The sequence below is a fragment of the Vipera berus genome (genome assembly GCF_964194415.1).
Source record: "Vipera berus genome assembly, chromosome: 1".
Taxonomy (NCBI): Eukaryota; Metazoa; Chordata; class Lepidosauria; order Squamata; family Viperidae; genus Vipera; species Vipera berus.
Window position 1 is genome coordinate 275,363,131 of NC_138202.1, and position 22,580 is coordinate 275,385,710.

At 35.9% G+C, this 22,580-nt stretch overlaps 1 protein-coding gene across 1 annotated transcript in view; it reads right to left on the bottom strand.

Annotated features, from left to right (window-relative positions):
• Positions 1–22,580, bottom strand: part of SYNE1 (spectrin repeat containing nuclear envelope protein 1) — a gene marked incomplete at its 5' end in the record, with an annotated part of 342,823 nt that overhangs the window by 133,719 nt on the left and 186,524 nt on the right. Inside the window, 12 exons of the mRNA XM_081315102.1 lie at positions 1,636–1,776; positions 3,582–3,782; positions 10,351–10,494; positions 11,441–11,623; positions 12,407–12,529; positions 13,386–13,571; positions 15,456–15,593; positions 16,893–17,075; positions 17,825–17,977; positions 19,858–20,013; positions 20,532–20,697; positions 21,380–21,642. Of these exons, the coding sequence (XP_081171228.1) occupies positions 1,636–1,776; positions 3,582–3,782; positions 10,351–10,494; positions 11,441–11,623; positions 12,407–12,529; positions 13,386–13,571; positions 15,456–15,593; positions 16,893–17,075; positions 17,825–17,977; positions 19,858–20,013; positions 20,532–20,697; positions 21,380–21,642 (2,037 nt within the window). The remainder of the gene's footprint in view (positions 1–1,635; positions 1,777–3,581; positions 3,783–10,350; positions 10,495–11,440; positions 11,624–12,406; positions 12,530–13,385; positions 13,572–15,455; positions 15,594–16,892; positions 17,076–17,824; positions 17,978–19,857; positions 20,014–20,531; positions 20,698–21,379; positions 21,643–22,580) is intronic.

Sequence of the window (22,580 nt, forward strand, 5' to 3'; positions counted from 1 at the left end):
TATTTTGTTCCCATCACTTTTGCTTGTACTTATGTAAAAAAAAAGACCACAACCATCACCACATACACTTTAGAAGATGGCTATTACTGATTTAAGTAAACACAGAACTGAAGAATTATAAATGTGGCATTGAAGAATTATAAATTTTCCAATCTTTGATTTAACATAAGTGATAAACATATAGTATTGCATCCCAGTGTTCCAGGAAACCTCATCAGCCAGACAAGAATTTACTTTAACCACTCACATGCTATTTAAAATATACATGAAGCCAATGACAGAGATAACATAAATATTTGATTTCAGATGTTACATGTATATTTATGATATCCACGTTTTTCATTATTTGCATTGGAAATAAGATTTGTTTCCTAAACAAGTTTCTGATATAGTTTAAAGTATCACTGACAACTATTTTTCCCTTTAGGTACTTCAAAGATGTTTTAGATGTAGGCTTTGAATTATCTCAATAAAACAACCAAGTTCTTTACAGATTCAGTTTCTTCACTGACTATAGGATATTTGCTTCTAAGATTATGATGGCATTTAGTTAGATCCATTCTTCATTCCACATACATATTTTTTGTGCTACTGACTGCCCATCAACCCCAAAGTATGATGAAGAAGATATTTCTTTCATCAAATGCTTCACCCATTTTTCTCCTAACGTTTCATCATTCAAAAGCACTTTATTCGAAAACATTTCAGGTTTATCAAGGTTTTATTTTGCATGTTTGAGATGATGCCTTTTATTATGACTTTGGGACATTTATTTATTTATTTATTTGCTTCTGACAATTCTCATGAATTCTCATAAAACTTAGTTTGCAACATCTGAACATCTTTTCTGCATATTTTCCTAGCCTTCAAACAAATATCCTAGTAAAAAAATGAAGGCTGGAAAAAAGATTGTATATTTCAGCAAGGTAATGTTCTGAAACATACCTGTGAAGTACTTAAAGGAAAAGTAAAGTTTTGGATTGTCCTTCACAGTCCACAAGTTGAATATTACTGAAAATCTGTAGGAAGATCTCAAGTTTACAGTACATGCAAGGAGACCTCAGAATCTACAATTTTCACTGTTTTACTCCATTTTATACTTCTTTTCATTGTAAAAGTGATTCCAAAATACTTTTGATGGATACAAGGGCTGGCACCATATGTAGAGACATATGCAGATACATACTAAATGAACCTTTCTGTTGAAGATACAACACACACACCCCACCCCAAAGCTGGAATCATATGAATAGAATGGATTATTCCTGCATAATCAAAACAATGGAAAACACCGTATCTCTTTCTGCAGCAATCTAGTGACAGAATCGAGACAAAGAGGCAATGAAATATTTCCAATCCGTTAGCATAAAGTTGTGTTTTCTCAGCTTCTTTTACAAGTTTGATATGCTAAACGAATTTTGCAAGTGAGGACGAGTGGGGATTTCTTAATTGTAAAATAAAGGTTCTATATTTGCAAAGCATGAATGATCTATACTCAGCAGGTTTGTTTGTTTTTTCCTGGAAAAAATATCTCTCACTTTACTGAACAAATGAGATATTGTGCACTGAGGACCACAGATGTTTGCAGACAGCACAGATGAATGAATGCTGAGAGAGAGAGAGAGCGAAAGATACCTGATTAACAGAAGCATCAGCATTAGCCACAGGTGAAGGAGAGCGACAGGCAGGAGGAGAAGAGATCTCACTGTTGCTTCCCTCTTCCCCAGATTCCTCAGTAACTGGTGACAGAAGTGTGTGACAGCGACCAGCCGTCATCTGCCATGGGAAATGCATCCCAAAGGACAGGAAGATCATTTAGATACCAGAAAGACTTTGCAATTCACGTCTTCAAAAATGTGGAGTTTCATCAGAACATAGTTTATAAGAGTCTATGCTCCCTTCTCAAACCTGCATACCCATCAACTATAGAGAACAAGATGAACTGGGAATCTTCATACTACTTGATTCTTGAATCTACAGTAGGTAGGTTTTGGCAGGCAAAACATTTCCCATCTCTGTAGGTGCAAGTCAATACCTCTTTTATACATTTTTTTTTCTTTTTGCCTTCCCCCTCCCCTTTCTCCTCATCACTAGGTAGCAGCGAAAGTATGTTAGCAAAGGTGATGAAGGATGAATTTCTGAGGAATTTACCTAACAGCTTTATTTAAAAATTAGTACAGCCACAAAAACACAGGTATTAATACTACCAAGAAGGAAACCACATGGGAAAAAAATGCAGAGAGAAACAACTAGAAGATATATCTAAAAATAATGCAGTTTTTCTCCAGATCAACCTACAAACCGGGGGTGTATGGGATTCTTAAGCTCCTTTTTGTAGCCCCTTATAAATTCATCAGCATAATGAAAACCAGTCATGTATTTTTGCATCCATTTATATAGATGAAATAGTTCTCACCAATTTATGTCATCATTAATCTACTGTTACCTTTTCTTCTGCAGAAAAAAATTAAACACAGACCCCTATCACTGTTGTGTAGGAATAATGCAAAAAGCAGCTGATCAACATGTAAAGATAGGTGATTTTTACATATTATATATAAATAAAAATAAATATGAAAATATAAAATAACTGAAAAACAATCATTTAGCTCCATTCAACTCATTCAAGTGGAGCTTCAGTCATCTAATAAAGTTTTTATTTTGTCACCCCTGCCCATAGTCCATCAAATTTCCCCAGCACCCATTTAAGACATCTTATATGAGGGTATGTACAAGAGCCTAGGAACCAAATAAAGCTGAGGAAATAGAAACAGTTAAGTCCTCTTTTATTGGAGTTATTATTGAGATTTCCAAAAGTATCATATGGCACCTCCCCAGTGATCGCCAGGCAAAACAGATGAGCTGAACACTAAACTATTACCAGACGTAGATAGGAGAAATGCCACCTATTGCTGGGCAGTGATGAAGATCTTTTAATTTTGTTCTGTAATTTATATTTTAAATTTTAATTTTCTGATCTATAATGGTAAAAAATATTTTGATTTTGATTTAAAAGCCTTGGGGGAAAAATATGTTCTCCTGTTTACTGTTAATAGCTAACACAGAAGCATTTTATTCATCTATAAAATATTTTAGTTTAAACTTCTGTAACAATTTACCACTGCTGCAGATGGTTAATTTATATGCAACGTAACATTTTATTTTAAATTTTTCTTCAGTTCTGCATTTAGACATCCAATCTGCATTGGATGTACAAGCCATATTTTTTTTTTAAAAAAATGAGTTATTAGAGGTATAGTCCTCAACCTAACTTACTGTTATTTAAAGTGAATGATTTACTGTTTTTAGCGCTCATATATATAGTACACATATTTTAAACGGCTGGCTTACACCCATCTGATGGTTGACAAAGTTAATTGACTGATTTCTCTTCATTTTTCTGCTCACCTTACCATTTTGCATAAACTGAGTTCATTATCTTTTACTCCACAACATTCTGACATCTCTTAAAAGCAAGTAAACAACCTAAATGATTGCAATCCTGTTCACAGGAGTGTGAGAAACAATACTTCAAATAATGATCCCAACAGATAAATGGGAATGACGTGGTCATTGCTTACCATCACTACGGACGGGTGAGCAGTATGTGCAGCAGGAAGCATGTCTTCTGAATCCAACTCGTCCATTCTTTCTGAAAGCCCTTCTACCTCTGTCACTGTCAGCAGCATAGTAGCGTGCTTGGCTTTCATTGTTAGCATCTTGCACTTTGAATTGAGAGATGCAATTTGCTCTTGGTATCCTTTGATCTTCTGTGCCAGCTCCTGAGAAAACCGCAGGATCAGTAAAGGCCATAAGGAGTACAAGCTAGCAGCAATTCTGCTTCCGTTAGAGAAAAACCGGGCTCGCTTCTTTAAGATCAGCCAATGAAATCACAGCTCTGTGTTTCAGACGCTCCATATTAGCCACAGCAGTAGCTGAACCACAGGATGTTGATTGTGGAAAAAAGAACAAGTCAGGCTGCATCACAGGCACACTTAACCCTTTAACAGAGTCAGCTATGCAAATGAACTGTTCACTTATCACAGGCAAGGAGATTAAGCTGGTGACAAAGACAAAGCATTTCTACACAGGATTCTGCTCAAAACAGGGGAGGGACAGGAGGAATAATTTATGCCGTCGCCAAAACCAGCTGAATGTCTCCATATACTACATAGCAGGGAAATGAGGTCATGCGATAACTGGAAGTATTTTTTTTTAAAAAACTGCTGTTTCTCTTTATGAATATAGAATAGTTAACAGAGCAGACAATAAAATGCAAGGCTAACAAACACTGTTACTTTATTCTTTCTGTTCTAATATGCTGGCTTTACCAGGGGCATTTGCAAAAACAAATGTGGTTATTAAAAAGACCTATTTTTTTTGTAATTGCTTAAGAAGAGCAATAACGGGGATTGCATCCAGATTTCATTTGGAATAAAACACACACACAAACTAAAATCCAAATATCAAAGTCTGCCTTTCTGCATCAAATACACATTTAGGATTGTTGTTGTTGTTGTTAGTTGCAAAGTCGTGTCCGACCCATCACGACCCCATGCACAACGTTCCTCCAGGCCTTCCTGTCCTCTACCATCTTCTGGAGTCCATCTAAGCTCACGCCTACTGCTTCAGTGACTCCATCCAGCCACCTCATTCTCTGTCATCCCCTTCTTCTCTTGCCCTCAACCTTTCCCAGCATTAGGCTCTTCTCCAGTGAGTCCTTCCTTCTCATTAGGTGGCCAAAGTATTTGAGTTTCCACTTCAGGATCTGGCCTTCTAAAGGGTTGATCTCCTCTAGGACTGATACGTTTGATCTAATTTAGGATTAGATCTGTTGACTCAACCTGGCTGACAAAGCAAATAAGGATTGCAAAACAAGGGTACTGTGGTATAGAAGTTGCTGCTTAACCCTTTAACTGAAGTGTTTCGGGTCAGGTTTCTAATAAGCATATATACTGAGTTAGCATACCGTATTAGCTTCAGAATGCTGTATAGAAAGTGAAAAAGCAAAAATAGCTGCTGATTCTTATACAACATTACAAAAGATGGACACATACAGAAATTAACTAGACATGGACATTTTTCTTTCTTTACAGGTGCTTTTGTAGCTAGGCTCCCAACTGGTACATAATAAAGTCTACATTGCATTTATAGTTCTTAAAACAAATGTCCAAAAGATGGACAAGAATAAAGTGCCATGGACAATTGAATGCCAGTCCACTGCAACAGGTTTAGTTTGAAATGCTTTTGTGAGGCAAAGCACCTGAGATAAAGCTTCTATACGGGCATCAACTACTATTTCTGCCCCAAAATGCATGGATCTCAATTCATGATGATACATGAGTAGGAGAAAGAAACTCAACATCTGAATCTTGACTTCCCTCTCTCCTCCTCTCTCTCTCTCTCCATCTTTCTGCTTGAGTCCTACACTTTGCAATCATTGTCTACCCTTATATCAACAGATTTTCTAATATGTGTGGTAAAATTATTTTATCAATCTATGAATCTTTGCCTGTGAGCCTTTCAGATCCTGTATCAATTTGGGTGGTAAGTTTCCCAAATTTGTATAATATACTCTGGCATATGGAGTATAAAGAACTTTCCAGCAAAAGGCATGTATGCACCTAATACAGCTAGTCCTTGACTTACAACAATTCACTAAGTGACTGTTCTAAGTAACAAAGGCACTGGAAAAAGTGACTTATGATCATTTTTCACACTTTTGACCATTGCAGCATTCCCATGGTCACGTGATTTACATTTGGATGTTTGACAACTGACTCCCATTTATGACGTTTGCAGTGTCCTGGGATCATGTCATCACCTTTTGCAACCTTCTGAGAAATATCAGTGGGGAAACCAGATTCACTTAATAAACATGTTACTAATTTAACTAAAGAGAACCACTCAACAAATGTTGCAAGAAAAGTCATAAAATGGGACAAAACTCACTGAACAAATTTTCTCACTTAGCAACATAGATTTGGACCTCAATTGTGGTTGTAGGTTGAGGACTACCTGTAGATTGAATACCCTTTTGAGATGAGCTGTGAGAATGTAATCATAGCTTGATACTGCATAGTACAAACTAGTTTGTATTTCCAGATGAACAGATGTAATGCTGTATAGATCATTATTTCTCTGTGGCATTAATAGCTGCAGTTTGTCACATCTGGATACTATCAGTGAGAAACACGGTATAGCAATAGCACCAATTGAAATCTGGATCATAAAGCCTGAATCAAACTTATGCTTTTAATAATCTTACGGATGAAGGATCACTTGATCGATATTAGAAAATTGAAAATTTAATCAAATGAAGCTACAATTGAGGGGTCCTTGGTGCTCTCTGAGCTTGCTTGTTTTCTTGCAGACGTTCATTACCCTAACTAGGTAACATTATCAGTGCTAGTCAGTGCTTTTTTTGTAAAAGAAAAAGGTGCCGGAACTCACACATGTCATACAATCCACCTTGCCTACCCTACAAGGTTCCATCCAAAAAAAGGTGCCGGAACTCCGTTCTGAGAGTTCTATGACAAAAAAAGCCCTGGTGCTAGTCCTAGCACTGATGATGTTACCTAGTTAGGGTAATGAAAGGTTTGCAAGAAAACAAGCAAGCTCAGAGAGCACCAAGGACCCCTCATTTCAACCCTAAGCTACATATATTCTCCTTCACTGGAAGCTAGAATTGAATTGATTCTACCAAAGATTGCTTTTAATGGATCTCACAGTCTTGCTCTGAGGAGCTACGAGTTGAACAAAAGCCTATTAGACTGAGTTTCTTAATGATCTATGTAAAAGGAGTGGAGGAATGATTTTAACATGGAAAATAATTCTTGATAATGTCTCTTTTCAGTATTCCAGTACATATACTTTAATCTAGTAAACAAACTAAAACAAAATAAGAAACAAAGTACTGCTATGTTTGGTGGTATAATATATGGTCAATTATTAAAAAACTTTAATTATTGGTTACCTATTTAAAAAATGTTGGAATATACTGTTTCAAGTATGGAGCATCCATAATCAAAATATAACAAATCATAGAGTACATATAGTTCTTTTCTCAATGATTAAGTCCAAATTAAAATCTACCAGACAAAGAACTGTTTGGAAAGAATTATATATCTTACTGAGAACCATGGCCTCAACAATCTAAGCATAGTATAACCAAGTATAAGTATAGATATATAAGTATAATCTTATTTTCCTGGATTATCCTAATGTACTCTTTCATGTATAGAGCTTAAATTGTCTTGAGTGCAAAGAAGATCTATAAGTAAATAAGTGGAAGAAATTCTTTCCATGTAACTGGATTAATGCAAAACCAACTATTGTACATATATCATGTCAATCAATCTTTTTTTTTATTTAGCTCCTGGCTATATAAGGAGGTTTTTCACAAATAATATATCCAAATAAAAAAGCTCAGTGGAGAAATTGTCAGTATGTGTACTGAGACTGATTTATAGCAATTTTGAGAGTGATTGCCTCAGCCTCCATAGAAATATCCACAATATAACCAGTTCTGAAGGTGAAAATAAATTTGTAACTCAATTGTATTGGTTAATGGCTTTGTTTCTTTCAGAATAATATGCGTTCTCTTATTCTGGTATTTTCTCATATTTTGCTCTTCAAAAAAAGCTGTTGGCATAACCTGTTTTGTCTTTAAATATTTCCGTTTGAAACAAAGTGATCTCCTGACTTGGTTGCCCAGCAGGTTTTTACAGTTCATATTGTACCTAAAATAATTTAGTATAGTAAAAACAAAAACTAAATAGAAAAACACCACCCATCCTGAATGAAAATTTAAGAGACTGACTAGCAAACTTTCATTCCATATAATAGTTGTAAGGACGCTGCTACTCACATGAAAAAGAATGTAATATAAATGCGCATAGTTATAGGACTCATTTGAAATGATAATGAAATAATGAGTATATATAGCTCAGTTCAGTCTGAACATATGTTTTCTTCCTTCTTTGAGAGTTTTCATTCTTTAATTCCTTTTAATTTTTAATACATAAAAATAGTTTAAAAATAATACATTAGCTTGTAAGAGCAGCAGGAAAAAAATCCTAAAATGATTCAGAACCAAGTGTTCATATTTTAGAGATATTACTTTGCTTTAGCCACTACACTGATGGTGTTTTCATTGCAAATAACAACAACAACAACAACAACAACAACAATAATAATAATAATAATAATAATAATAATAATAATAATAATAATAATAATAATAATAATAATAATAATAATAATAATAATAATAATAAGTTGGAAGGGACCTTGGAGGTCACCTAGTCCAATCCTCTGCTCAGGCAGGAAACCCTATACCATTTCGGACAAATGGCTGTCCTGTCTCTTCTTAAATACCTCCAGTGTTGGAGCATTCACAGCTTCTGGAGGCAGGTTGTTCCACTAATTGATTGTTCTAACTGTCAGAAAATTTCTCATTAGTTCTAGGTTGCTTCTCTCCTTGACTAGTTTCCATCTGTTGCTTCTTGTCCTGCTTTCAGGTGCTTTGGAGAATAGCTTGACTCCCTCTTCTTTGTGGCAGCCCCTGAGACACTGGTAAACAGCTATCATGTCACCCCTCACCCTTCTCTTCATTAAACTAGATATACCCAATTCCAGCAACTGTTCCTTATATGTTTTAGCCTCCAGTCCCCTCATCATCTTTGTTGTTTAACAAACATATTTAAGTAAATGTATAGTGTTATTGCATTACTTGTTATCCTATACAACCAACTCACAGAATGTTTTTCAATTTATTCCACAGAGGCAATCCCTATGTGCCATCTAACATATGACATATTATCAATAGTTTTGGTATATTGATTAGATTATATGGGTAAATGAATGATGATAATCTGTTAAAGCAATTACTTGTTTAAAGAAAAGTTAAATTAGGACCAACTAAAAAGATGAGAAAGGAAGGAAGCAGTGGCAGAGCACTTTTGAAAAACCTTGCCATGGAAACTGCATAGACCTGAATAGGCAGTCTCAGAGAATGAAACACGAAGGGGGAAAAAAAAAGACAAACAAAATAAAACAAGCCCAAGATCCCTGCTCTATGCCCAACAGTTGTTCAAAATATTTGCCTTTATAAAAATAGTTTATAGATCAAACTCAAAATTATCTTCACACTTTAAAACTGTATCGTCTAGGCCAGGGGTCAGCAACCTGAAACAGTGAAAGAGCCACTCGGAACCGGTTCCCTCACAAAAGGAAAAACTGGGAGCCGCAAAAACTGTGTGCGCATGCGTGTACATGCGCGCATGTGCAGAACAGGGTTTGACTGAAGAGTGGAGCCAAGGCGAGATATGCACCTACCCTGCATATTTGAATTGATTGGTTGAACTTTTTTAGTCCCACTTTTTTTGGGGGGGACTGCACATGGCAGAGGACTGGGAGCCGCAGGAGATGGCTGAAAGAGCCACGGGTTGCAGACCTGTGGTCTAGGCATTAAACCTGGTCACATAAAACAAATATACTTAGAGCATAAGGGAGGTTTCCCTTCTCAGGAAACATAGGGGCATTTTGGATGATTTATGACTCTACTAATCTAGATCATTGTTGCTTGGTACAAAAAAGAGCTTAGAAGGTATTAAGTTTGTTCTTGTGGATTTCTGAATAGAGAGCAGAACAGAGATAGTGAGGAAAGGGCATAGGGAGAAGATAGCTGTTTGTGCCTGAACAAAGTCTGCCAACCATTTTTCTTGTTTTGTGTTTCTGAAAAACCAGGTACTTTAAGAAAGGAAGCACTGTGTATTAGAAAAAGCGAAAGAATCATAAATAAATAAATACACAAATAAATAAATAAGCCTTCTAAGGAAACCATTAACTGTTATTTACGCAAGCATTTGATAAGGGTGATAAGAATTGGTCTGTAGATGTTTATATCTTTATAAGACAAGATTGTTATATTAATATCAGTGATATATAGAGAGAACGGGCAACATTAAAATATAGACGATGGTGCACCAAAAGGGAGACCAATAAATTCATTATGACACGTTATATAATTTGCTATGTGTCATAAAGTTGTTTCTCTGAAAGCATATCTAATAACCCCAAAGACAATTAAAAGTGAGTAGGATATAACTCTCAGGATCTAAAATAAAAAGTCTAGAAGATGATCACCAAAAAATGGTGTCAGTTGAATGGAACTATAATAGCTACATTAAGAGCTGTTACCAATTTCAACTACCTATTGTGAGAAAAAGGCAAAATTATGAGATATTTTCTTTCCACAGCTCTGTTATAGTAAAAGGATCATAGGAAAGCAAAGTGATTTTTAGCATTTAAAAAACAAAAGTCATCCTTGGACCTCAGTTGTAATACCTCGTGGCATGAAATCTGGGCTTCCAATTCTTGGATGTTACTTGTAGATATGGGCTTCTCTTGAATCTCGTGATGGGCTTTTTCTATCATTTGCTGCAGATGTTTCATCTCTTGTTCATACTGCTCATACTGCACTACTGCTTCCTAGAGAGAAAGAATAAATAGTTGAGCCTGTCAAATAAGATAACTACTTCATTAATTTAGCATCATCATTACAATCATCACCTAAAACGAGGAGGGCAAAGTTGCAATCTCAAAGTAAGATTTATTTCTAAGTAGATATGTAATATGCCACAGATAGTCCACAACGTATGACCACATACATTGAGCCCAAAATTCCCATTGCTGAGCAAGACGGTTAAATGAGTGTTGCCCCATTTTAAGACCTTTCATGCCACAGCTGTTAAGTGGATCAACTTCAGTTAAGTTAGTAACACGGTTGGTAAGAGAATGTGGCTTCCCTACTGACTTTGCTTGTCAGATAGTTGCACATGATCACATGACCCCAGAGCACCGCAATCATCATAGATACATGTCAGTTGCCAAGTGCTTGAATTTTGATCACATGACCACAGGGATTCTGCAACGGTCATGAGAAAAACGGTCACGAGTCATTTTTTTCAGTGCTCGTGCAACTCTGGTCACTAAACGAATGATTGTAAGCCGAGGCTACTACCTATATACCAGACTAAATAAATGTGACCAAAAGTAAACTCCTTGCAAGATTTTCTCACTTTAGCTTCATCTCAAATCACTGTATATTTTTTTGTCTGCTTACGGTTCTTAGTTTAGCTCCCCTCACCCTTCCCATAATGATACATGTTCATGAAAAATCTAGGTCTGGTTCATCCATCATCATCATTCATATGAGTCTAACATGCAACTAGCAACAACCAACAGTATACAACAACCTATACTTTCAAACAATACATAACAATTTGGATGACACCAATTCATACTTTTTCACATACATTTTAGCTCTTTCATTCATCATTAACCCCTACTTACAGCTTTCCTTCTATAAATCCTTCCAATGGAAAGTGTATCGCAGCAATGTATTAGTTTGAGTCTTATGTTAACACACACTTGCCTGCATTATATTGCACTGCTGGATAGCTGTGTGCTGTAGATGACTGGCATCCTCCTGCAGCCTAAGAGCTGCGTGACATATGGGTAGAGTAGCGAGAACTTCTTCAGGGATCCGTAAAGCACTCTGACAAGCTTGGACTGCGTGAACCTTTGGCTTCAATGATTCCATTTCCAAAAGCAAATGCTAGAAACATTGAGCACACATAAGCAACGCTACTATGTGTGCTTTGCAAAAATGAGCTAAAAATGAATATAATTATTAATTCTAGGACTTAAATGTTCAAATTGAATTTTACGGTAGAACATTTTAGAACAATAATGAATGGGACTCTAGACCTAAGAAATATGGCAATCCCAAAGATTCAAAGCAGTTGGAAGTTAAGCTTTAATAAATGTATCTGTTTGTTAGTGGTTTCATTTCAACATGAGAATAGACATTAAAGTACAGGTAGTCCTCATTTAATGACTGCCTCACAAAGCAACTGTTCACATTTAGGACAGTAATGAAACAGTAATTCATACCCACATTTACAACCTTTGCAGGTCTGCAAAGCAAAGCAAAGCTGAAGTCAAAAATTATGATGATTCACTTAGTTACCATTTCGCTTAATGAAGTATGCAACAATTCAGTCTCAATTGTGGTCACTAAATGAGGATTGCCTGTATTCTGAAAGACATACTTACAAAATCACTGTGAACTAAGATAAACTTAGAAAGCCATTTGTGAATATAACAAATACCACAAAGGCCAATGCTGAATTTAACTTTCCCTTCTCTTCGCTTTTCCAGCACCCAACTGGAAATGGACAACTAGATGGATTAACTCCACTGCCCAATATCAGGATGGCTCTTATTATTAGGATTCATCCTAGAAATGAAGGAAGGTTCCCAGTCTTAAAGTAACCCAAGAATTAATACTTCACAACTGTGTTCTGCAAGTAGTATCTCCTTGGTATGATTGGTTTACCTGTCGGTGAGAAAGTTGTTCTTTCAGACTCAAACGGCCAATTTCTGGAGATGTCAGAGTGGCTTGAGCTTGCTCTAAAGCTGTATGAAGAGCTTTTACCTCTGTTTCAAATTTCTTCATATCCTATAAACATAAAATGTGTAGCGGAAAACATGAGTTTAAAGCATAATCAGAAAACATGTTTTCAGGCATCTTAATGTTTTAAGAGTGACGTATAAATATATACATAATATGTGGCCTTGCTTGGGGAGCCCAGAGGCAAGCATAGCCATGGGGATGGAGAGCACCCTGAATAACTTTCCTTCATCTTTCAATTAATTTTTAAGAATGTTTTAATCAACTTTTGCCCCTTTTTAAATTTTAACTTTTATATATCCTAATTTTATGTTTTAATATTTTATTGTACACCCCCTGGAGTCTATCACGGAGGGAGATGGGTATTCCAAAATGTGATAAGTAAATAAAAATTAATATTATTTTTTTAAAAAATTACAATAAAAAATAAATAGAATACATTTTTTAAAATATGAATAGGTAAAGGTTCCCCCACACATGCGTGCTAGTCATTTCCAACTCTAGGGGCCGGTGCTCATCTCCGTTTCAAAGCCGAAGAGCCAGCGCTTGTCCGAGGATGTCTCCGTGGTCATGTGGCCGGCATGACTAGACGCCAAAGATGCACGGAATGCTGTTACCTTCCCACCGTAGTGGTCCCTATTTTTCCTACTTGCATTTTTACATGCTTTCGAAATGCTAGGTTGGCAGAAGCTGGGACGATTAACAGGCGCTCACTCTGTTATGCGGCACTCGGGATTTGACCCGCCAAATTGCCGACCTTCTGATCGACAAGCTCAGTGTCCTAACCCACTGAGCCACCGCGTCCCTTTAAAAATGAATAGCTACATCAAAATGAACTATATTAGTATTGTGCTTTCCTAATACACTCCACAGATGATGTATATATTGAGTGCTTTCCACATACTTTGGCTGCATCCTGAATATTTTGTAGCCGCTGTTTGAGAGCCTGCTGTAAATCCTCAGTCTGTCTGCGAAGATCTGACACTTGCTGAGACATGTCTTCAGTGAAATACACACTTGCCAAGTATTCAGTTTTTTCATTCATAGTTTCAAGATCCCTAGGAAGCTCACCAGCCTCTTCAAACATGGCCTAAATTGTATAAAATAGATGATGTTTAACTCTTCCAGTTACAACTGAACTAAACTTTACGTTCAAAATTATTGCAATTATTCATTTTTTAAATCAGTCATAGGATAAAAATAAAAAATAGCAGCTATAACTTTGGTGAAATATCAATTGTATTTTAGAAGTACATTTTTAATTTCTGCTAATGTGGAAGGTTTCATTAGAGAAATGAGATTGCACAATCCCTTTATTTAATGTTAACTGTCATCACACCTTGATACACTTATCTAGAATCACACCATTACCTGAAAAGATGCTAAGAGGAAATTTGTAGTCCTGAACTCCATGCAGATTCATCTAAGTAAATTAGCAACTTGGAATTTCCAGTGCACGATGAGCCTGATCTCATACAAAGCTTCTCAGTAGCTTTTTATTAATCTTTGTAAATACTTATTATTCCTATTAAACTACTGTAGGTAGACTACTGCAGTCTGTGATCAAGGGTGTATGAGGTATCTCACTTTCCGTACTAGGCCAATCATTCTCTAGAAGAGGTCCAATCAGCCAATCTTCAGAAGAGAATATTAAGAATGGCTTGAATATATGATTTGGGGAATATTTTTTTTAATCCCATTTATATCCCGCCCTTCTCCGAAGACTCAGGGCGGCTTACAATCTAAGAAGCGCAAATCAATGTGCTTAGCAATAGCCTTCATTCTATGTATATGCCTGCTTATTAGGGCTTTCGCCCCCCCCCAAGCAGCATTATTACAAAGTCAGCTTATTGACCCCAACAATCTGGGTCCTCATTTTACCTACCTCGGAAGGATGGAAGGCTGAGTCAACCTTGAGCCTGGTGGGACTCGAACCTGCACTAATTGCAGGCAGCTGGTGATACTTAAGGAGTCTATCCTTGTATGTTTTCTTGAAATCCACTGGATAGATTTTGGAAACAATTTCCACATGGGGTTTGCATTGCCTCAGACAGATTTGTTCTGCAACCTGTGGATTCTCCTGAACTCACAACTCCTGCTCAAACAGCATGTGGCAATTGTAGCTAACTAGACCTTTGTAATGCTCTACATGGAATTGCCCCTGAAGTGTAAATGGAACTTCAACTGGTGCAAAATGCAGTGGCGTGGGTAGGTATGTATGGCTAAAGAATAGCAGAATCTGCTCTGGTTGCATTGGTTGCCAGTTTGCTTCTGTGTCCAATTCAAGAAGTTGGTTTTGATCTTTAAAACCCTTTGTGGCATATAGCTGGGATATTTGAGGGACTGCCTCTCCTCAATTATATCCGCTCTTCTCATAAGATATTACAGAAAGGGTGTGCTACGGGGAGGGCCCAATTTGCTAAGGAGCTGCATTTGGCAAGATTCAGAAGGTGGGCCTTTTCTACCAAAGTGCCTACCTTATGAAACATCTCCTCTCCTAAAAGAGGCTAACCCCATTCCTGTCAATTTTCTGGAAACGCTTCAAAATCTGGTTATGGCATCAGCCTGAGGGCCCCAGGAAACATGTAAGTTGCTGAGGAAGCTCCTTTGTTGTTGACATATGCTGCCCTTCTTAGCCTTTAATTTAAAATTATTATTTTTTCTGGATAATACACACACACACAAACAGTACATATACTCTCCATACTCTCTCTCTCTCTGTGTGTGTGTGTGTGTTTGTGTGTCACATTTTGCAGGTTGTATGCTTTCTGCCCAGAGTTACTTTTTCATGAGATGGGTTGCCATGTACATTAGGATCTTTGATGCCAAACGAAAGAAATCTCACTTTCATTAAGAGGTGCAGTAAAAATGCTATGGTTTGGGACTGGAAACTTCTGCTTATAGTTTTTTCGATGCACCAATTGTGTTTATTGCTATTAGTAAGAAAAAGAAAGGTTATGTGGTCTATTATTACCTGATGAGACATAAATTGATTGCAAAGTATAGTAGCAGAATTCCACATTATGTTGCCATGTAATAAAATGTTAGCTTTTTCAATCCATTTTAGTATGAATTCTAGCATTTCATTATATTCATCTAAATGAGAAACAGCCTGCAAAAAAACCAAGAAATGTCAATACATTTGAAGAACAAATGTACACAGGACTTAGATCTGCCTTAGTATAATTGCCACTCAGTTCAGTTCTTTATGTTTTTTAACATTTACATTTCTTGAGTAAAGTATTATTCTACTAAACCACTTACATTAAAATTCATTCATTGAACATATGCATGTTATGCATGTGTTTTAAACAATTATACTTCAAGTGTTTATATCTGGGATACACAAAACATTGACACATTGTCTGAATGCATTCAAGAACATGTACATACTGTATCCCTTGCTTATTTTGCACCCTATAGAAAAATAGCTATGGCAGATGTAAGAGAAAGTCATGAGCTCCTATAAATAAGAATTTCAAACTAATTGCATTCCTGCAATTTCTGTCTTTTTTATACTGTGCTTGGTATACTGAATCTGTTGCTCTCGTTGTAGTACTATGTGAGGTTGCAAGATTTCAATTTCAGCTACTTTAAGGAAATAATAATACTAATGACTGAACACATTCTCTATATCAATTCACTGGAACATCTGTAAAAGTTGTCATGTGCCTGGAATGAAAAATTGGTGGATCATATAGCTGAAAAATAATAAAAAATAAGAAGGTTAAAATAGCGTGGGTTTTCCAAATATAAACTATTGTATTGATAAAGACTTCGCTCATAACATGCTAGATTTAACTCTAGTTGAAAAGAAGAAAATGTGGATAATTTATGTGGCAAAACCAGGGGATAGTAAAATAAAAGTCAAAGAATTGGAGAAGGTCACAAAGTACCAAGATCTGAAAATCAAAGCTGAAAGATTGTGGCATAAACCAGGTGTGGTGTTTCCAGTGATTATGGGAACACTGGGTGCCATACCAAAAAATCCAGGGTGACACTTAGAAAATCTGTGCATTTTCATCTGTCAGTTCCAAAAAGCCACACTGCTTGGACTCACACTTATACTACACAGATACATTATCATATCCTAGGTTCTTGGGAAGAACCCAATACATATGAAGGCCAACACCAGCTAAAGAACTGGCAGCTGTGTTTTCACATTGCTATGTGTAATAATAATTACAATAATTTCTGGTAATTCAGATATTTAGTAACTTATTTGCATTAAGGACTGGCTTTTTTTTAAAGAAAGAAAATAAAAGTAGAATTGGTATACTGAGCTCTGTAAAAGCAGCATGGTATATCATTTACAGAACCTAAGTCCTACACAAAGACTTTGCTCTTACTTAACAGAACATTCTCTGAATGATAAAACTTCAGAACGTATCAGTCCAATATGATGCCATACCTGATTTAGCTTTGATGCCCTGTATTCCGCTTCCCTAATTATTTGTTGGTGGAATTCTGTCAGTTTATTAATTTTGCCAGCCAGCTGTTTACCTAGCTGGGGGTTCTGCTCTGCAAAGCTTTGGACAGCTGCCTCAAGTTCCAGAAGCTTTATGTTACAGCTGTCTGCTTCTTCATCCAGATTCTGTAGTAAAGAAGAATATTTTAGTCATAAGATGAATTGGTGAAAAGTTATTTTTATTCAGAATTAATGCTACCTTTACATTTTTTCATGATTTTTATTTTGTCAAGGAGCTCAATTTTTGTAAAAAAAATCACACATGGCAAAAGGATAAACATGATACATTATTGACACCTACAGTCCATTTATAGCTCAAAAATACAAGGGTGCTTGGCAACTAGCTTGCAATTATATCAGACATCCCATGTTCATGGGACCACCATTTGCAACCTTCTGACAAGCAAAGTCAGTGGAGAAGCAAGCAGGAAGTCACAAATGGTGATCATGTGGCATTACAACTAATGACTGCATTGGATTCATCTAACAATGGCTGCTGGGACTGCGGTTGTAAGTCAGTGCATTCATGTAATGTCAACTTTATGACTGCTTCACTTAGCAATGGAGTTCCCAATCTAAACTACCACTGTTTACCAAAGAGTAGCTGTGCTACTACACACATTCAGTTGTTCCAACAGGTGATGAAGCATCCGCATATCAAGCCATCGTTATCAAAACTATTTTATACTACACTACCTCAGAAAGTTGTAGTTTCATGATACTGTAGTGCTGAAGACTGCTCTCTCCCTACCTTTTTTTTTATAAAGGTGCATTCTCAATATTTCAGTCAGAATTCAGAGAAAAAGGCATAATCTTAGGTTGATTCCATCAAATTCTTAGATAAGGAAAATTAGGTTTTAAACAAAATATTTTACCCTTTGATCTCTTTTAGCTTGTGTGATGTTATTAGTCTTCTCTTTCAATTTCAATTGAATTGAATCAAGCTCTTTGGCTACGTCTTGAATTTTGTGGTTAAATTCTTGATTTAATGTTTTGTGGTGCTGAGCTTCTTTTACTTTGGCTTCAATCTGCCAAATTAAAAAAAATAAGTTAAATGAAGGAAGGAAACAAGTTTTACAGTGCATATATCAAAGAAAATGTGATGATATTTCTCAGATCAGAAAAATTACATTACTGGAACATTTTGATAAGAGTGCAAACATTTGTTATAATAATGAATACAAGACATTAGAGTTTAGAGATAAATGTTTTTTTTTCTACTCTATCAGGAATAATAACATTAATACCCCACTGAAGAGAGATTTTTTTTTAGTACAGGACAAACAAAAACCCCATGGAAGTTTATTTTAATATATGACTACTACCATGGCAAAATTATTATATGCTATTATATATACTACTGTGGACCTCATCTATCAAGGAATTCTGGCTGGTAGGATCCAGGAGAAGAGCCTTTTTCTACTGTGGCTTCTGCCCTTTGAAACATTATGGCCCCTCAGGTAAGACCCATACCCAACCTTTTGGCCTTCCAAAAGGGCCTGAAGACCTTGCTTTGCCAACTGGCCTGGAGCCTCAATGGGGGTACATTATTCTGGAGGTGGTTCAGGGACTAAGATAAGACCTCACCTCTTTTCCCACATGTGCATCTTTCTCCCTTTCTTCCCATCTTATAAATTTTCAGATAACTTAATGCTATTATGTGTTGTTTTAATGTTTTTTATTGGTTTTTAATGATTGTAAGCCACCTAGAGTCCTCTCCAGGTTAGATAGGTGGCATGTAAGATAACTAAGTAAGTGAATGAATGAATGAATGAATGAATGAATGAATGAATGAATGAATGAATAATATATGCACAAAGATGGAAAGATTCAACATTACCCACCATGAAAGAATGATTGGTGAAACTGACAGAACTTGTTGGACAAGTGACTTCTTTTGATTACAGAAAGGACAATATCTACATTTATTGGTGCCTAGAAATTCCTTATGAATATTTTGCATAAAAATGAAGAAAATGAACTTATGTTTTATGATTAGACAGGATAGATTATAGACAGAAGAGAGTTATGATGTAACTTTCTAGAGAGTAAGAGATTAAAATATAATTGTAATTGTTGTGAAGACTATCAGAAGCTACTTTTTTATACTTTTATACTCTTATTTATCTTTCTTTCCTATTTTCCTCTACTTTTTACTGTAGTTTTCACTTTTTCTGTTATTTCTCTTTTTCTGTTATTTCTCTTTTCCATTTTCTCTGTTCTGTTTTAGTTTGCTGTTAATAATAAAAGTTATATGTAAAAGATTTAATAAAAGTCATATATAAAAGATTTTCTGTGAACATAGAAACTCTATGGAATATAGAATTTTATGGAGGATAACCTTCTACAGTATTTTAACAATATTAGCCCTGTGAGAGAGGTTGAAGTAGTATCCAAAGTCACCCAGTAAGGTTCAGTAGCTAAAAATGGATCTGAAGCTATACCTTCTGGGTTTTAGCCTTAAACCTTGAACTAAACTACTTCTAACAGACATGAGCGATTTTCTTAAAGGTATTTCTAGATATAGGAAAAGGTAGCTGTGCTATCTCCTCCTTCCTCTCCATATGATCCATGGCTGTGCATTCTGGTATGTATGTATGTATAGTGATGGTGAGCCTAAGCAAACTACAGGGCAGTACAGTTAACTTTATATACAAAAAGTATGCAAAATCTTCAGTTTCAAAGAAATACGTACTAAAGAGGGAGAGAGCTTTACTGAGAATTAACATGGACCTCTACCATATTTATGGTTGCCCTGGAATAGTGGGGAGTAGATGATGGTTATGTGGTGTAGGTGATTTTGCTACTTTTGCATGTATTAATTTACTGCTACGGCTTGGCTCAGTGACCCTTGTGGAATTTTAGCACTGAAACCAGTTGTAGAATTGTCATACTAAATATTTTTTACCTGCTCATGTATATTTACTAGTGCCAAGCCTGCTTCTGCTAACTGAAGAGAGAGCTCAGAAGGTAAAATGGTATAAAGTCCCAAGTATTTATTCTGCTGCTGTTCAGCCATTTTCTCAACTGCTTGACGGTGCATAGTGGCTTCCTTCAGGAGTGTCTAAAGTATATGGAGGACAAAAAAAGAAATATACTATGCAGTTTGTTTCACATTAAATCTGGCATAGAGATTAATTTTGATGCAGTTACAAATAACTTTTATTGGCTGTAACTGTGTTCAGATCACTATATAATCTTTGTGTTTTACAAACTACTGTGTGGATTTTGCACTGATATTTATGCATAGTAATAGGTTCTCATTGGGTTAGTCACGATAGGAGACTAGAGCATCCTGTGATTGTTATAGAAATAAAACAACAAAATAAATAGAAATTGTTGTGCCAGAATAATGAAATACATTCAGTTATCTCCATTATCAAAATAGTTCTTTAGGTGAATTATTAATTTTGAGGTAGGTTGTAAGACATAGTTACAAGTTTTAGTATATGTGCTGCTGAAGTAAGCATGTTTTGCAGCTTCTACCAAAACATATTGTAGCATTCTACAGATATACACACATCGCTTTCACATATTCACAGCTTGAACTTGTATTAAATAATTGGTATATGCTTGACATACCTGAAGTTTTTCAAGTTGAGTATCGCTTTCTATCATAGGATTTAATAAATATTCTCTGCCTTCCTGAATCCAAATTTTTACTTTATTAATATCTTTTTCTACTTCTTCACGTTCCTTTAATTCTTGTTTAACCATTTTCTCACTTTTTTTCACCTTCTGCTGCATGCTTTAAAAATGTTTAAATGTTAGTTCAAATATTTCATCTTATATAATATCTGAAAACATTACTGTTATCGGCATTACTGCTATCAACAAAACAGAAAATATGTAACAGGGATGAAATTTTATTTTAGAGTTGTAATACAACTGTTATTACTGCTATTGTTATTTAACAGGCAAGATTATATTACTAAGTTTCAACCATTGCTTTTCCCCCCATCAAAATTATTCTGGATTCTACCTTATTTGGCAAATGGGCCTGAGGTAAGTATGGGGGACAGTAAAGTCAAAATTGGCAGTTTTCTCCCTTTGCAATATCTTTATTGCAAGGAGCAGATTGCCAAGCAAAGGACAAGCTCAAGTAACCACTTGTACAGTGCTTTTGAATAACTCTCACCTTCAGCAATAGTGGAAAAACACAGCTGTAGACTGGTAACTGTCTTTCCACACTGAGGTAAACCCAAGGTTATGCAAGCACATTTATGTAGTCAGAAGCTTTTTTTTGTTCTTCTTTTTCCCTCCCTGCAGTACTGCCTGCCAACTCTGCTTCGGAGAATTTGTTGAAATTCTAAAGCAGATTTGTGGATGCCCCCTAGAAGCTGTAGAATGGAGCATGACAATACGGTGTGTTCCATTATTCTGCCTGTTCTGCTATAAGGAGAACACAGAAATATAAAACATTTTCTTACTTATGGCATCTGTCTTGCATTGCTTTGATTTCTTGCATGATGGGCATTTGTTCCTGGGAGCTAGGTGTTATTTCTATATCTTGGAGCAAGCTAAAAGAATACTGTTTCAGGAGACCCAAGGATGATAGTTGCTGTTCAAGCTCTAGAATGAAATTACTGTGATAATCTAGAAGATCCAGAAGTTCATTCTTTGAAGCTTTTTCGACTGAGCCTTCTGGTAAGCGTTCATGCAGCTGATCAAGAGTCTCTGTTGCCTTTTGCATCTAAAGATAATAATTTTAAACAAAAAACCCCCAATCTATTATTTTTTTAAAAGGTATCATAACTACACACGCACATACACACACACAGGCACATGTACAGTATATGTAACATTATAATCTATAATATTCTCAAATTCAATATCCACACATTATGCACCAACAAAACTGGGTCTGTCATGAACCATCTTGGCCTCAGCGAATATGCCTTTACAATACAGATGGGATTCCAAAATCTTCACTAATTTTCTTTGGAGAGGGTAGTCTAACTTTAAGATAAAGAATCTAAGGCAAAGCTAGAATGTGACGGGATCTGGGCAGCTTGCCCTCTGATAAATTAATGGCCTTATAGTGTAGCAGGAAGATTGCATGGAAACACTGATAGTATCCATTACTAAAGATACTTATAAATATATACTTATTATTAAAGTTACTTATAACTTACAATGGACACCTTTGTTGATTAGAAGGTTGGGTTATAGGAAAACATTTTAAAAAAATCTTACAGGAAATGCTGTACTTAGGACATTAAATATGTTTCAATACATTTCTCAATGTCTTTTAGTTTGTCTAGACAACTCTTTCTTTCCACAAAACTCTTAGGATTCTGAGAGAGTTCCATAGGGGATGGTGACTGAAAATTCCATTATAGGATGCAAAAGATCCAACTAATCATATGGATGTTCTGAAATTAAGTTTTGTTAGTTCAGAGAGTCCTACCTGTTAAGTGGAATTTATCACTCATTTCTTTGTTTCCTATTCTTTCAATGTACCATTTGGACTCAAAACAATTGATGTTTTGCAATAGCAGAAAGTATTTCTGCTAAAACTAATCTTAGTTTTAGTCTAGTGTACTAATCTTACCTTCCTTCTGCATACCTCTATACTATATCCTTTTCTATTTCACAGAGATATCAGGAGCCCAGAAACAAAATAAAACA